At 36.0% G+C, this 16,270-nt stretch overlaps 1 protein-coding gene across 5 annotated transcripts in view; it reads right to left on the bottom strand.

The window, feature by feature from the left end:
* The window catches only part of LOC119636997 (tyrosine-protein kinase Src42A), a 105,180-nt gene that overhangs the window by 27,284 nt on the left and 61,626 nt on the right, over positions 1-16,270 (bottom strand). For 4 of the 5 annotated variants that reach the window (XR_005247200.1, XM_038032768.1, XM_038032766.1 and 1 more), the window contains one exon: positions 8,240-12,897. The exons of the other annotated variant lie outside the window; for it this stretch is intronic. Coding sequence is in view for 3 of the 4 variants with exons in the window: in XM_038032768.1 (XP_037888696.1) it covers positions 8,240-12,828 (4,589 nt within the window). In the remaining variant the exon portion in view is untranslated. The remainder of the gene's footprint in view (positions 1-8,239; positions 12,898-16,270) is intronic. 5 annotated transcript variants of the gene reach the window in all.

The raw sequence follows: 16,270 nt of genomic DNA, 5'->3' as shown, positions 1-16,270 counted from the left end.
ATTATGCTTGGCTTGACATTATCAATTCGTGGCATTATGCCGATCTAACCATGCATAGATGGTAGTAAAAATTTAATGATAATGTTGCCTTGCAGGAAACTACAATTCATTGGCGACTCAAGACCACATAATGTTTTGGCAACGATTTTCTCTGACGCCGTAATGTATTGAGTTAAGGGCACAAGAAGAAAACAGAAATTTAAAAAATAGATTCATCCAGTATTCTTATGCCAAACATAAGTCGGTCCTCCTTTCTGGTCCAAGCCAAAGCTTTAACAATTATTTACCAAAAAAAAAAAAAACATAGAAACACAAAGAAAAAATTCAAAAAGTAAATACATTCAGGCAATCAAACAGTCTCAGGGCCAGTTCTTTGCAATAAAGATGAGATTTGCTTAGGAATTATTTATTAAAAAAAAAAAAAAAACAAAGAAAAACTGTAAATCGCAGTGTAGTTTGGAACCCCTTTTCATGGTGTGTCGATAACATGTGAAATTAAAATGAAGTAAAAAAAAGAAATTATAATAACAATAATAATACAAACCATAACTATAAAGACTTGAATAAGAAAATAAACAAGTTATAATATTATGATTGGGCAAAATGGACCATTGGAATACCTTACACTACTTATGTAAAACAATTTCGAAAAATTGAGGTCGGAAAATTTCAATTTCAAATCTTTATTCTGTGTTCGTCATAAAATAGCGTAAGTTACACCCATCATCGAAGGATAAGGAGTATATTCAGCCTGTCAAAACATGTGCAATACACCCCTAGAAGGAAGCTTCAGTGACCCATAAATTATATGCGTACTTGATTAACATAAAACTCTAAGCAGATTTAAGCATGTCTGTCTGCTTGTCTATGGTAAACTCGTCTCTTTGCTTGTACGCAGGTTGTTTTTGAAAATGTCACAAATCGGTCAAAGATACAACCACAGTAGAATATAGTCTAAGACCACTACCCTTTTCAAAAATAAAAACAAACAACAAATAAAACGACAAAATTTTGCGGTATTTGTGCAGAAATGGGAGAAATCAACCACGGGACGACAGAATAGAATCTTGGAAATTATTCTGTATATTCCTCGCATGCATATAGACTGTCGGTCTAAAGATGCGTCAAATCGAAAATAAATACGGTCGCGGCTAAATATAATTTCCTTACTTGTTTTTTTTATGCAGAGGATTTCAAAAGTTTCCCATCTCGTCGCAATTTTGCAACGAGCCTTTTCGTGAAATATTACCAACATTTTCTGTCGTAGGACAAGATATTTCCGAGAGGGTGTTATACGGGAAAATAGTCGAAGAAATAGCCCGAGTCATATCAAAGGCTCTCATCCTTAAGCCAGTGCATGCCCCGCATGAGTAGCCCAATAAGTAAGCTTCGCGACTACATGTTCCATGTTCGTGGGTTTGCGCGAAAGAGCTTGCTTTGGTCATAGCCATAGTTACTGCTGAGTCGGTAAAAGCATAACACTTTCCCACAATAGGCTGGGACACCCTCTGAGTGATTGGTCATATTAAAAAACACAAGAAATGTCAATATATCCAATTTCATCAGGTCGCCGGACAGACATGGGTAATTCGTTTTAGAAAATGATGGGATGAGTTTGTCTTAAGTTTTTCAAAGTTAGCCCTACGTCTGCCAAAATTTGCCACAACTGGTGTAGAGTATAAAACTCACGCGTCTAACAACAACAAGCAGGAAAGTATATCTGTTATATTATATATATATATACATATATATATACATATATATATGAGTATTTGTAGTTCTCTCTGCGGTATATCTATAGCTTGTTTCAATGCACCACTGAAGCTTACCTAACGAATATTTCCAAAAAGTATATGTTTACCCAAGGAATACTTACTACTTGTTATTTTCAGGTGATATTTGTCGGTTACGGTTATTATTGCTTAGCACATCAATAATACAAATATATTATATAGAAGAGCATTATAAAGGGGGGCATAAAAGAACGCGATAACAAAATAACGTACAGCAGTAACGATTAGCAAAATCTGGCGGATGTTATTCTTATTGGGGTCACAGCTCTCGGTCAAGGATTATCTAGTTTGATGATGACAAAAATCAGGTATAAGTGCTATATGATACTTGGAATAGGCAGAAATTTTTGCAAATCTTGGAATAAATTTCGAAACTCTTCAGACACTTCATTACATTATTGGGCATAGCCTAGTAGGCGGGATGGTAGGCCAATTGAACTCTGCTCTTTATGAATTATCCGATGTATATAACGATCGGATAATAATGCGAATAGGAGATACATAGGGAAAATAAGGGAACTTTTTTGAGAATCTGAACCTATCCCCTGTTCAAATAGACGATGATCTACAAATTTGATTTGTACAGCCTCCTTTAAACGAACCTGTCACCATTCGAATCGGCAAAGGGATTGTTGAGTGTTAATACTTAAATTTTATCGAACGGCAAATTGAACAAAGCAATAGAAATCGCGATTATTGGCGTCGACCTATAGCTGTCGATTATCGATTCGTTATTCGTATTTTTTTTTCTTTCAAGAGAAAAATCTTTTGATCGTAAAATGGCTGTGGAGTGACATATTCAAATAACTATTGAGTTTACTGGGTAGCTATAAACCAGCGTTAGATTTGAATGTCAACTTAATTGCGAATTCGACTATAAAATTAAATGTGGGTTAATTAAATATGACTAAAGTAATAATTCACTAAACCTTGATGAAAGAAAAACTTTACTCACTTGTTCCTCTAGCAATGAACGAAGAAAGTGTAAAGCAGGCAGTTGGAATGAGTATTTTTCCCGTAAGAAACTTATTCTCCTTTTTAGAAAAGAAGTTTTGTATTGAAAATTTTCTACATAAGTCAACATGATGATTAAAAAAGAATTATAGGTAGAGGGGTTAAGTAAAAGATAGGGACAAGAATATATGTTAAATAAAAACAAATGAATTTAGACATAAACGTTACAGTGGGATACGAGTCCACATTGAATATCTTACACATCTGCGCTGTATACAGTTATTGGTATAACGACTTCTCAAAATAAAGTCTTATATGGCCGAAGTGATTCCATCCAAACTATTTAGTGATTAGAAATCTCATCAAAATATCTCAAAAATTGCGACCTTGTGAGGCTGAACAAAAGAAACCAAATTAGACGGACGGACAGACAACCTTTGTCCTTCAAAAGCGATTCTGAATCGATTGATATAATAGGAGTTGGGCCTATCTCAAATGCTTCTACGCATTACATACATTCACATAAACTTAATATATCCCCGTACCCACAAATAGTGTAGGGTATAAAAGAAATAAGCTTAAATATAAATGTTACAGTGGGATACGGCTCCGCATTGAATACCTTACACATCTGCGCTGTATACAGTTATTGGTATAACGACTTCTCAAAACAAAGTCTTATAGGGCCGAAGTGATTCCATCCAAACTATTGTGAATAGTGTTCGCTCTTGGGTCAAAACATGTGGGTATACGAAATCTCATCAAAATAAAATCTCAAAAATTGCGACCTTGTGAGGTTGAACAAAAGAAACCAAGACAGACAGACGGACGGATGGACAAAGTGATTCTGAATCGATCGGTATCGATAATAAGATTTGGGCTTATCTCAAATGCTTCCACGCATTGCATACGTGCACATAAACTTAATATACTCCCGGGGATAGGGTATAAAAGAAATAATTTGTTTAAGAAAAAATTTCCGCCGTTTCTCCTACATACTATACTATGCATATTTTAAAATTGTGAGTTATATTTTTTCTTTTTGTTACTGCGACGTATGTACTTGTGGGCGAATCAAACTTGTTTGAAAAACTGTGCCATGCTTCAGCTTTCTATTCCAATTATGACGATCTCAATAATTCCAATAAAAAACTACAGATGCCAAGATGGAGTGAGATGAAAATCACTCCACTGAGAATCGAGCGATGATCAACAGCATATACGTTATGTGCAGTTTTTAACATATAACATGACATAATTGGTTTTATAATCGCTTTTAGTCGCCGTCATTTTCTGCACGCACTAACTATTTCGCTTGAAATCAAATTTCTCGGCTAACATTGTACTGTTGCTGTTGGCGTTGTTTTTGTGGATAGATTTTCAAAATTACTTTAAACGGATGTTGTCCGATATAAATCGTATTACACTCGAGATCAGTTGTGATACAGGGCGTAGTAGGCTTGTGCGGAAAAGCTTAAGAAAAACTCAAGTTTTACTATAACCATCGATTCAAAGTGATTTTGCTGAACGGATTTAAAGCGTAACAGCATTCTAAAATCTTTAATAGATTCCTTGGAAACATTAGAATACTACCTTAAAGATTGTTTTCCCTAAAATTTTGTACTTTTTCGTGATGGACTCCTAAAAGATGTGAAACATTGCTGAGAAGATACAGTCCAATGTCTTGCTTAGCTACCACTGTTTTCTCTAATGCCGTATGAGGTGTCATTAGAAATTATTACTTAGTCTTGATATCGTGTGCGATTTTTCACTAGGCAGTAAAATGACTTCTTTTTCTTCATATAAGATATAAACTTTTTTTTCTGCAATCGCGCGAATCGTTGCGTCGACGAGCTTCAATCATAACCTTTAATTAGTCACCGCCAACGGTGTTTAGTCTACGCAGTAGTAGAACGCAGTAAAGCTTTAATTGCACGCAATTTGGCAAAATAATTTTGGCAAGTACTTTCTGCTACAGCATTAGTTCTATATACGGTACATATTTCTCTATGTCCCTCTGCGGTTCTTTTGTCCTTTTTAAAATAAACGCAAGCCTGCTCTAGATAACCGTATAAAGCTTTAAAGCACTATTATCTGACCAGCTACTTAAAAAAAGTTATTTTGACCTTGTACAGGGAAAAACCGCAACAAATTTCCGGACTACCTAACACTTGTGTTCATTTAGAAGCGTTTTCAAACATAAATATTCTAGTGTGGCTTTATCAAGACGGCCGTTGGGTAAGTATGAGGTTGAGAATGGCTCGAAAGGGGTTTAAAAGTTTCATATATAATTTTGTTTGCTTTGACGGGGATTGCAAAAGAGGCGCTTTCCAGATGAGAGACGAGAATGAGGAAAACATTTCAAGACGGGAGGGTATACGTGGACTAATGGGTAAAATAAAGGAAAAGAATTAACTCAAGAATTTTTCGCAATAATTCGAAAATAATATTCTCAGTAGGATGGACCTAAGAGGCGGGACCTAAGATATTCTCGCAAGCTAATTGAAACATACTTTATTGATGGAAGAGTGTCATGTTCTTAGTACACCAACGAGTTCTTCTTTAGGCACGGGAATGTAGATTAAATCATTTTTTGTTGTTTTTAAATATAAGTTTGGACCAAGTTTCCTCTTTGAGCTGAAGAGGTCACCAGAGAAAGGTTCGAGTTTCTCCATTTTCCCGAATATTACTATTTTATTATCATTCTTCCATCACTAAACAAAATATTATACCAAACCAAGCTCTAACTTAAACTATAGGAGTGCTATTACCCTTTGAGCATGTTTATCTGTCTGTCCATGCATTTCTATGTTCATCTTACAGGTCGCAATTTGTGAGATATTTTGAAGAAATTTGGTACGCTGACTTGTCCTGGCTGTGCCACGAATCCTATTAACGATCTGACTATTTACGCGGCCAATCTCCATGCAATGCCAATTGCAATGTCTAAAATTTGTCGATAAAAATTGCGAGTTAATAGTATTTCAATAGATGTGAAAAATTTGGAACAGATTGGCTGATGTTGTGAACCACTTTCGTTCGATCGAATAGTTTGATATCTAAAATTTCATCGTAAGAGCTGGACTCCGCAATAGTAGCTCGACATAAATATCAACTATACCAAATTTTCGATCACTTACTTATGTGTTTTGTATCTCTCCCCATAAAATGGGTTCTCATGAAGAGTAACTCTCTTTGCAAGACAAAGAGCTCCATCTGTTTTTTTTTAAAGGTTTAATATGTAATTTGATCCGTAGTAGAAATTTGCCATAAAACTTGACTGTATCACATTCGGATAACATAGGTCACTTCTAGAAACCCCTCTCATGCCTGGTGGTAAATCTTCGTATGACAAAGAAGTCTATAAAAGTTAATCCATAGTAGAAATTTGACATAGAAATTAATTATTCGAATAACATAGGTCTATTCTTTGGGCCCCACTCCGACTAAAGATGCTCATGAAAAGCAAGCTTTTTTGTGTGGGGAAAAGGGCCGCATTTTTAGTATTCTATGGCGAAGAATAGGTGAATAGTAATAAGTTTTTTTTTTTGGGTCACGTAACAGCTACCGTGAAAAGCAGAGTTAATGTTAGGTAATTTAATGGTCGGCCTGAACATAATGCTTTTACTTGCTGTATTATTGTAAATATCAACTCAATGTATGCATCAAAGAATGTGTATGTAGTCTTGTATACACGTGCCATGACTCATGAATCATATGAAACTTCTGTGGGATGTTAATGACAGTTGCACTAACTTAACAGAGAAAATTATCTTACATTGATCTTGAAAGCGTGCGTAATTTTAAACTAAAAAAATTCCCTTTTCCTTCACGTTGTATTACGTAGAATTTGCGTCAGTCGGCCTACTAACATATTCGCTACAAATAAACATCACATATATAGTGCTTAGTGCAGTGTGCGGGTAACCGACATTGGAAAGAGGTCTGTCTGTCTGTCTGTCTGTCTGTCTAATGTAAGCTTTATTTTCAATTCACATCAATAGTAAAAATGCTATCATGGAAAAATGGTAGTGTATTTGAAAGATTTCGGTTCAAGTCACACCAAATTTGTGTTGTATTTTGTGCCAAAAAAAAAAAAAAAAATGACAAATTTTATAACATAATACATATGTGTATATGCTGTACAATGTACTTATTTTTATGCAAGTGCTATGCTTTCACCTGTAATACAGATGTTGTTTTGTAATAATTGTCTTCAACACACAAACTCATAAACCCGACGAATTGATGAATTGTTTCAGACAAAACATGTCAATTACCTAAAATATATATATATATATATATATATAATACATTATGATACAAGTTCGAATCACGTCCCGAAACGCATATTATGACAGAAAATAGATTAAAAAGCTACAGACGCACAACATGCGCACACGTATTAAACACACATACAAATTGCATAGTTAGTTTATCGCATGTAAACTTAAATATTTATTACGTTTCAAAAGACAGGGGGAGTATGGCACTGTATGGAGAATTGACAGCTACATGTCATTAGGTGTGAATAAAAAGTTAAAAAAAAAAATAATTTGTTTAAGTTAATCTAAAAGAGAGTGTGTGAGAGAGGGAAAAGGGGAAGAGGAGAGAGTGTAAGCAAAAGTTTCTACTTGACTTCTTTCTTAAGAGCATTGTACAGGTGTCATTGTCTATTGATTTACTTAAAAGAATTTTTTCCGTTCTCGTTGATCATTCAAAAGTTAATATCTCGGGTAAACTGAAAGTTTATAGTACATATATAAAGCCGCAATTGAAAAAGGTTAAGAAACGCTGATGTATTTAGCTTCTTTTTTTGTTGTTGTAACATTTCTGCGATAGTCAAGCAAACAGTAACGGTATGGATATGGCTACGAAAACATATATTATTTCGAGGAGGTTGTTGTATTGTCTCATTGATTACACGATGGTGGCGATAATAATTACGTAACAATCACACATAGTAATTCGTTTATTTTAATTTTTACTTATCGTTAATGTTATGTTAAACATGTGCCCGAAAACTTCAAAACCAACTCACATTACCCTTATTTTGCGCGAATTTTCGATTTGAAATCTTAATATAACAATCATATCATGTCAACATTGAAATGTCAGAGTTCATATACTAAAGTGTGCATAGATTTGCATTTTAAAGAAGAAGAAAAAAAGAAAAAAGAAGAAAAATTCATTACTCGGAAATTTGAAGAATGAACGGCTACAAGTCGCCAAAGTTAAATATTTTTTCATGAAAAGAAGAGACTTTCATTTCAGTTACACACTCTTTTAGCTGCTCTACGGCAGTAAATACATAATACACATGCATGTATTAAGCCAGCAGGTAGTGCAGAGAGTGATAGTAGAGATAGGCAGGCAGGCAGGGCATAAGTAGCTTTGCCATGAAAATATTATTTTCGATGAATGAAATTAAAATGATATTAATACACAAATTGATTATTATTTTTATATTTATAGTCAAAACACAAACTTACGGTTTCTCGTTTAAAAATTCGCCACGCGTAAATTCTGAGAGCCGACGCGATTTGCCTTTTTTAGCTGCTACAGTTATCGCTGCCGGCGTTGTTGTATTCAAAGTCTTACTATTACACGCAATTATTGTCGACGATAAGCTTGAGTTCGGACAATTGCTTCTATTTGCTAAGCATGGGCATGCGCATTGGTCGGCCGTTTTACCCGCCGTTAACGAGTGCGTACCAGAGCACGTAATTTGCTGCGAGGCTGCTACTGCTGCTGCAGTCACTGCTTCAATTACACCTCCGACATAAGAACCCATTATATTGTCGGCATTGCGTAATGATTTCATGTTTTCATTGGTTTTGATAAACGTATCATCGCAACAGCAATCGTGTATTAGGTCGTTGGTCGATAGGGGGGAAGAACACGAAGAAATTGCTGGCTTTGGCAAAAAAGTAAATTCTAGAGTATTTGATATATCGGCGATTATATCATCATCATCATCATCATCATTACTATTATGGTTTGCGGGTTGGCAACAAAAGCAGTGCGGAGGTGACATTTGATTTGATAAACGACGCAATTTTGGCAGGTCTTTGACTTTCGCGGAGGAGCAGCAATTTTTATTTTCAGCAATATTGGCATAAGATAACTTTTTGCCTGCGCATAATTGCGTAAAGGCTGCGATTCGTCGTGTAGGTGTTGGAGACAAAGGCGGCGATATTGTTACCGCAGTTGAAATGGCATCAAGCGAATTCGCTTTAACTATTTGCCCGCCCGTGATACCGCGACGTTTCGCCGCTACACGCGTATACAATTCATCGCTGTCAAGTGGTATTAAATTTGATAGGTTATGCGTACTTCTCTTTTCCGAATTGTCGCGATTGTTGACCTGAATTTTCATTTCTTGCGCTTTACTATCATATTTTGCATGATTACCACCTGATAATGTGTCTAATATACTGTAGGATAGCATATTCGATAATCTTCGCATTTTATTTGATTTTGTTGACTTTGTGGCATTATTGCTGGCATTATCGTTGGTCGTGACATTTTTCAAAGCACTTTTATTAGCAGCTTCGTTAACGACTTTTGCTGGAATATCGTTGAGTTTACTGCTGCTGCTGTTGCTGTTGCTGCTGGTTTCATTAATTCTACTGACCACAAAACGATTCTTACCTTTAATTAATCTTTTTGCTTCATTCGTTGTTGTTGTTGTTGTTATTAATTCAGTTGCAGCAGTCGCATCGATTTTCTCTTCTTGCAAAATATCGTAAATTGTACTATATTTGCATGTTGGGACGACAGCAATTGCACTATTGTCTGTATTCGTTGCTGCTGTTCGCTGGATAATATCTTTGTTGTTCGCATCGTTGTGCTCTTCTGTGTTAGGTGGTTTGTTCTCTTGCTGTTGCTTCTGAATAATATCATAAATAAGACCAGACTTTTTAAGTCTTTCCAAATCTGTGCGTTTACCCTTTTTGGAAACATCTCTGTCTAAGATCGCCGATAAACCTTTAAGTTGAAATGGACCATTACAGCTTGAAGTCGACGTCGATGACGATGACGACGACGAGGACGACGAGGACGACGATGTTGTCGGCAATGACGTCGTTGTTGGGGATGAAATAGACGTTTGAGAAGTTTTACGGCGTAAAATTTCATAAATTGTCCCGTAAGTCATATACTTGTCGTAGTGTTGATAGGTTAGATTGTAAATATCATTTTTACGTTGAATAATATCGTAAATGGTGCCATAGACTAATTTGTCGTAAATTTTCAAGTTGCGTTTATAGGCGGCATTCGGTGAATTGGCTTTGACGTTAGATACTAAGGAACGAGATTGTAATTGAAGTGAACCGGGTTTTGGCTCGGCGATTGTCTCATTTCCCTGAGATGTGGGAGCCGCATCCGATCCTGATTTCTTGGCATGATCATTGGTTTTGAGAAAATTGCGACGCGTCAATAGAAATGATCCATAACTTTTGCGATGTCGTGAATTTTGACGCTTGAACGGTGCCACCATATCCATTGGTTGCTTCTCCGAAGTCGTTGTCTCGCATTCACGCACTAAACGCTTGAATTCTTCATACGATTTACGACGCGTTTGGGCTTTTTCTTTTTCTTTGGTCATCGTATGATTATCGAGAATTTTCGCTAGGAAATCGGAATTTTTGCGTAAAATATTTGTGGTATTGCTGGATGTGGTTGTGGTTACTCTGTTCGTGGTCAATGCTAATGTATCGACGACAGCAATATCAACTTTATTATCATTATCAACAGGAATTATTATTGTGTTTGTGTTTGTGTCACTTGTGCCTGGTACGGCATTAAACCCGTTTACCAAATCCGGTTTGCCATCATCTCTATTGCAGTTAAAATTTAAATTCGCGTTTTTCTGTTCAGTTAGATTAGTTGCCTTTACTTGTATTGTAGGTATTATTGCACATGGTTTTGTTAATGTTACTGCTGCTGCTGCTACTGCTGCTGCTGCTGCTGTTTCTTGTTCGGATATTGATTCTAAAGTCTTCGTAGTCGACGCAGTCATTGGGCTTTCTATATTTTCACTGATTGGCTGACTGAATGATATTTCGCATTGCACCTCTTTCTCAAGCATCTTTCTAAGATCTTGATAATTTTTGCGACGCACTTGTGATTTACATTCGGCAGAGTAACTATCCGTATGTGCGGTTTCCGTTGTTACAAATAAGGCTTTAAATTCCTCATAAGATTTGCGTCGATTACGTGATTGTGTTAAGCATTCCTTATAGTTGAGACGAGCGATTTTTTCACTTCCAATTTCATGATCCATCGTGTGAAGGCGAGTTGGATTATGTACGTTATCACCATTTGAACTTACAATTAAATTATTAAATATACTTGATAAGGACGGATGCGTTTGAAATGAGTTTTCAGTTTTATTTTGCATTTCGATAAAGCCCGAGTCCATCGAACTTATAGTGCAAGTCGAATCAAAACTGGTCTTTCGGCTTGAGCTGTTACTTCGAGCCGGTGGAGGTGATGTGTTCGTATTCACATTTCTTTCAATTATTATGGTCTCGAATGGCTCGATAGCCGCTACCGCCTGCGGTAGATCTTCATTGGGACGCGAAAGCAAATCTACAGTTTGATTATTATCACAATAGCTTGATGCAAAGGACATAGGTTTAGCTGAGTTTTTTGTGTCCTCAACGTCTTCGAAACTAATTAAATCCTTAACTATCGGAGAAGGACAACCGGATGTCGCATCCATTATATCCATACTATCACAGATTATTTGTCCTCTTTCATTCCGAACATTTTCCAGTTCATTCTCAACCGTATCCTGCAAACTGCCAATTACAGCACCGATCTTTCGCTGCCTTTGTTTGTTAACACTCTTCGTCTTTTTCACGGCACACGTTTCCGTTATATCGTTATTTTTTTTATATTTCACTTTCATGTCAACTTTCGAATTACGAGCGATCTCAACTGAAGGCCGCGCTGAACTCGTCAATAGTAACGTTTTTTCAACATTTGTAAGCTGCTCTTTATTGACCGTTGCATACAGAGCCAAAGTTGAAGTTAATGGCGGTAATGATGACGGTTGCTGATCGACTGTGCTCGATAAAACCAATGGTGTTATTTTACTAATCGTTGCTGTAGTTTTTGCTTTACGTAAACCGTTTGTTAGTACACTACCGCAACCACCACCACCACCACCACCATCATCGCCACCGCCTGCAATAGGGCACGCATTACGATTGTGAAAGGCTTTGACACTTTGCATAGGTAATTTATGACGATTATTGTGACGATTACGCATAATATTCGCGGCCGATATATTGCAATGTTTGCGTTGATATCGTCGTGCGTGTTTATTGGCAATTGTAAATGCAGGACAAACCAATTGTTGTAGATCATTGACTTTACCATTGCCTTTACCGTTCAAACTATCATTTAACAGAGTATTGCGTGAATGCGCGTAAGATCGTTCACGCGATTTCAAATAACGTTGCAAGAGCGTCTGGAACTGTGCTTTACGATTATTGGCAAAATTCGGTGTAGATTGCTTCGTGGTACATCGTGACCTATGACCTTCGTTCATGCATTTAGCGCAGCATAAAAATTCATATAAAATCTCACCTTCTGCGCATGACGGCGGTTCAAGGAATGTTGTTGAATATTTCGGTTCTAATGGTAGGTCCTTTTTAAATGCCGAATATGGCTTTGTGCTGGGCGTTGTCGAAGGTACATTGGCACTATTACATGCCGCCGTTTTCATGGGCATAATTAAATACGCTTTCTTGAGATTTTCACTCACTTTAGCAGCATCTACGTTCATTACATTATTCCGATCAATATTCTCTTTATTGCCGCCAATCGAAAGTTTGCTATTTTTCACTATAGAACTTTCTATACTGATGCCACTCTCGAGTAACATGAAAGTACCGTCCGAGGGTAAAATCAAACGGCCTTCTGCAGCAGCATTCACTAATTCACGCAATGCTAAAACTTGTTTTTCTGTAACATTGCCCTGCAATTGTATGCCGTGTAAAGCAAACGCAATCGGTTTGTTATTGATCGATTTCGGATCGGAACACCAAACAACGGGCATGGTTGCCATCTTTCCGGAAGTTTTTACTTTCTCTTCAATTTGTTGTCTGCTTAACAGTAAGCCAAGCGTTTTTATCAACTGTAAATTTAATAAAATGAGGAACGACGACGATATACTTATACTTAACACACATGAATAAATCATAAAAATACCAATGTTTCTATTCGCTTCTCTTCTTCTGCATTTTTACATATATTTCTAATAAAGTTTTTTAATCTTTTTATGTGATTTTTCCTATTTCGGTTTAATAATCGCACCACAAAGATGATCCCTATCCTAAGCATTTTCTGATAAACGTAACGTTGTTACAAAATATGCTAATACACAAGGAAAAAACATCGAAGAAATGAATTATTATTCGGATATTAGGAGTCGGTCGAGTCGAGCACGATTCGATTTCCGGTCCTTGTTATCAAGCTAGGTCGATTCCAGATGTATCGGATTATATTTTATGGCGTAGGTTTTAATTTTCTTCGCCTGAATCTTCCAAGTCAAGCTAAGTATTAGAAAAGTATATCTCGACAGGAGTAACTCAAATGTGTTCGGGGTCTCGACGGTTTAGCAGACCAGTCAAAGAGAAGAAAACTTGCTTTATTTTAAAATTTAAAACTAAAAAAAAGTATTTTGCTTTTTTATTGATTTTATTGTTCTTGTCGCAAACCGCCCGCTAATGCGTGTAAAGCCTAAGTTATGAAATTTGATCCAAATATTTCGAAACCTGGCAACCTGTCGGTTGGCAAAAGAAAACAGGATAGGCAGACAGGTAGGCAAATATACTGAATTCGGTTCGGCAAGTGATTTTGAATCGTTTAAAAAGTATGGAGATAGTATTGTAGGTAGTGTCGGGTTGATCCACCTACAGCACGATCATGCAAGAATTCATAGGATAAAAAGCAACACATGGATCGGTTTAAAATGTTCATAGAGAACGTTCAGACTAACCAAGACCTCACAAAATTGTTCAATCAGGACTACGAGAAAGTTTTTAACAAACAGCAAAGACAAAGATCTACTATATATATAAGATTAGCAAATAGTAAGAGTAATATTTTAAGAAATTTCATCACTATAATCACAAAAGTATATGCTATGAATGAAGATGATTTAGATCGAAGAAACCATGTAAGCAAAAGCAAAGGAGATCTCCTAAAATATCTTGGTTTTGTTCCTCAGTTCTAACGTCATTCGGTTGCATTAGGTGAAGGAAAAACTTCATGGCATTTTTGACCATATGTGGATTTAGAATTTAGAGTCAGTCGCACTGGAGGTGTGCTTGTAAAAGTTGACAATTCGCAGATATTAAAAAAAAAAAAAAGAAGAAGACAAGAATATTCTTATGTTTATCGTTAACTGAATCAAAAGTAATTGTGTTTTAAAAATGCACGAAATTATTGGAAAAAGTCATTTACTCTACAATATCACTTCGAACAAGACGATAACGAATCCGAGACCTGTGAAACAAGACGCGATGTTTATGATATGGATGTTTTATCAAATGATTCACTCGATGACATCAAATGCGAAAAATTTTCCCAATATTTAACAAAATTCATTGCTTGAGACATTTAGATGAAATCGAATACAATGTCATTTCTGTTTATCAGTACGTTTGTCTAATAAATGTTAAAATGTTTTTGATAAGCAACAGATTCAATCGACTTTATCTGTAAAGCACAAACTGTAACACATTAATAAACTTTTGCCGACTTGTGAATGAATGAATATATTTATGAATGAATAAATCATTTACATATAATGAGAATAAACGTTAACCTCGAAGTTATTAAGAAAAATACTGTATGTGTGTGTATACATATAAAAATACACAGTTGCCTATGGAAACCTAAGAATTGAAAATTAACATAATGTGTGATCAATAGCGTTTACCTGTTAATTATAGAGAAGCAACCAGCAATAAGTAATAAACACAACCTAGGCATAGCATAACACTCTCTCTCTCTCTCTCTACGTTTATAATTATAAGTTTTCCATTAAGCAATGAAAACTTCATTAAATAACAGAAAACAAGAAAATTTTATTTTCGTCTGTAATCGAATCTTTCGTGCTCTTTATCGTTATCGTAAGAAAAAAGGACTAACTAAAAGTACTAAAAAAAAAAAGAGAAAAACTAATTTTATGTACTCCTTGCGATAGGGTGGGCGTGGTGACTTCAAATATTTTTGGAATAAAGTTGGAAACTTATCTCACGTGTGTCTATTATAGCTTAAGAGTAACGAGAAAAAATGCAGAAAGCAAAGATGGTGTCACTTTATAATGCATTGTAGGCGTGTCTTTTGCCTAGTTTGAGCCATTTTCAAACTTCTTTGCAAATTCAAAAGCGACGTCTTCGCTTCGACCACAGACACCACGCGTATGGACAAAGGGACAGATGGACATCTTTAAGTAGATTTAAAATTTGATACTGGTCAAGGTTTGTATATACTTTCTGGGGGTTGTGAAGATTGCCTTTGACAGCAAAGTGAAATCTTGGTATACTATAATATGGGGTAGGCATGGCCGACTTTTCCAACTTTTGCACGGATACTACAGCATCGCCCAACGAATACAGAAAGAGCAAAAAACTAATTTGGTGTCCTGTTGAAAAGTATAAGGTAGTGTAGGCGTGTCCTTCCACCGATTTGGCCGATTTTCAGTATCAACCAGTGTGCAAGAACTTTCCATGTTTTTGAAAATTTGAAGCGGATTTTCTTTTTTGTCCCGGGAAAATGTGCGCATCACGCATTACACAGACCGACAGACGGACATACTCATCTCGATTCAGAATTTGATACTTTTTAAAATATATATATATTTTTTATGGAGTCCTGAAGTTTCCTTCAGGGCGTTGCGAGTTTTTTGATAAACTAAATATACCCCTCATCCTTCGGTGACAGGTATAAAAACGACATAATTTTGGACGGCCTTCTACGTGGACCGATGGAGGCGTAAGCAGAAACTCTTTATTTCGAATCTTAAATCCTAACCGCGTTTCTTCAAGTATATTGCCGGGTGGAGGGTGGCTTACGAACGATGATGGAAACGCAACATGCACACATTATCATGATTATCAATAGAGTAAAACATGATTTCATTCATTAAAATTTTTAATCGTTACTTATTTTTACAAAAGAAACACACTCCAAAACTCGTTTGTTTGCCTATTTATATAACTTGTCCTCTGTCTCTCTACCACTCTCTCGGATTTCCATACAGCGAATCCATGTTTGCTGTTAACTTAAAAAAAAAAAAAAAGGAAAAAACATTATCTTGATGTTCATTCATGAGGATTGGCGTTTGCATGAATTTATTGCAATTAGAAATTTTCGATATGTAATTTGCATACACATGCGTGGTATATACATGCACATATACATACACATATCTGCCTGTCATAATAACTAAGCTCAATATTTAATATGTATTTGCAATGAAAATTATTGCCATTTAAATG

Source organism: Glossina fuscipes, unplaced genomic scaffold (genome assembly GCF_014805625.2).
Source record: "Glossina fuscipes isolate IAEA_lab_2018 unplaced genomic scaffold, Yale_Gfus_2 42, whole genome shotgun sequence".
NCBI lineage: Eukaryota > Metazoa > Arthropoda > Insecta > Diptera > Glossinidae > Glossina > Glossina fuscipes.
Note: the sequence above shows the minus strand (reverse complement) of the source record. Positions and strands in the feature narration are given on the sequence as shown.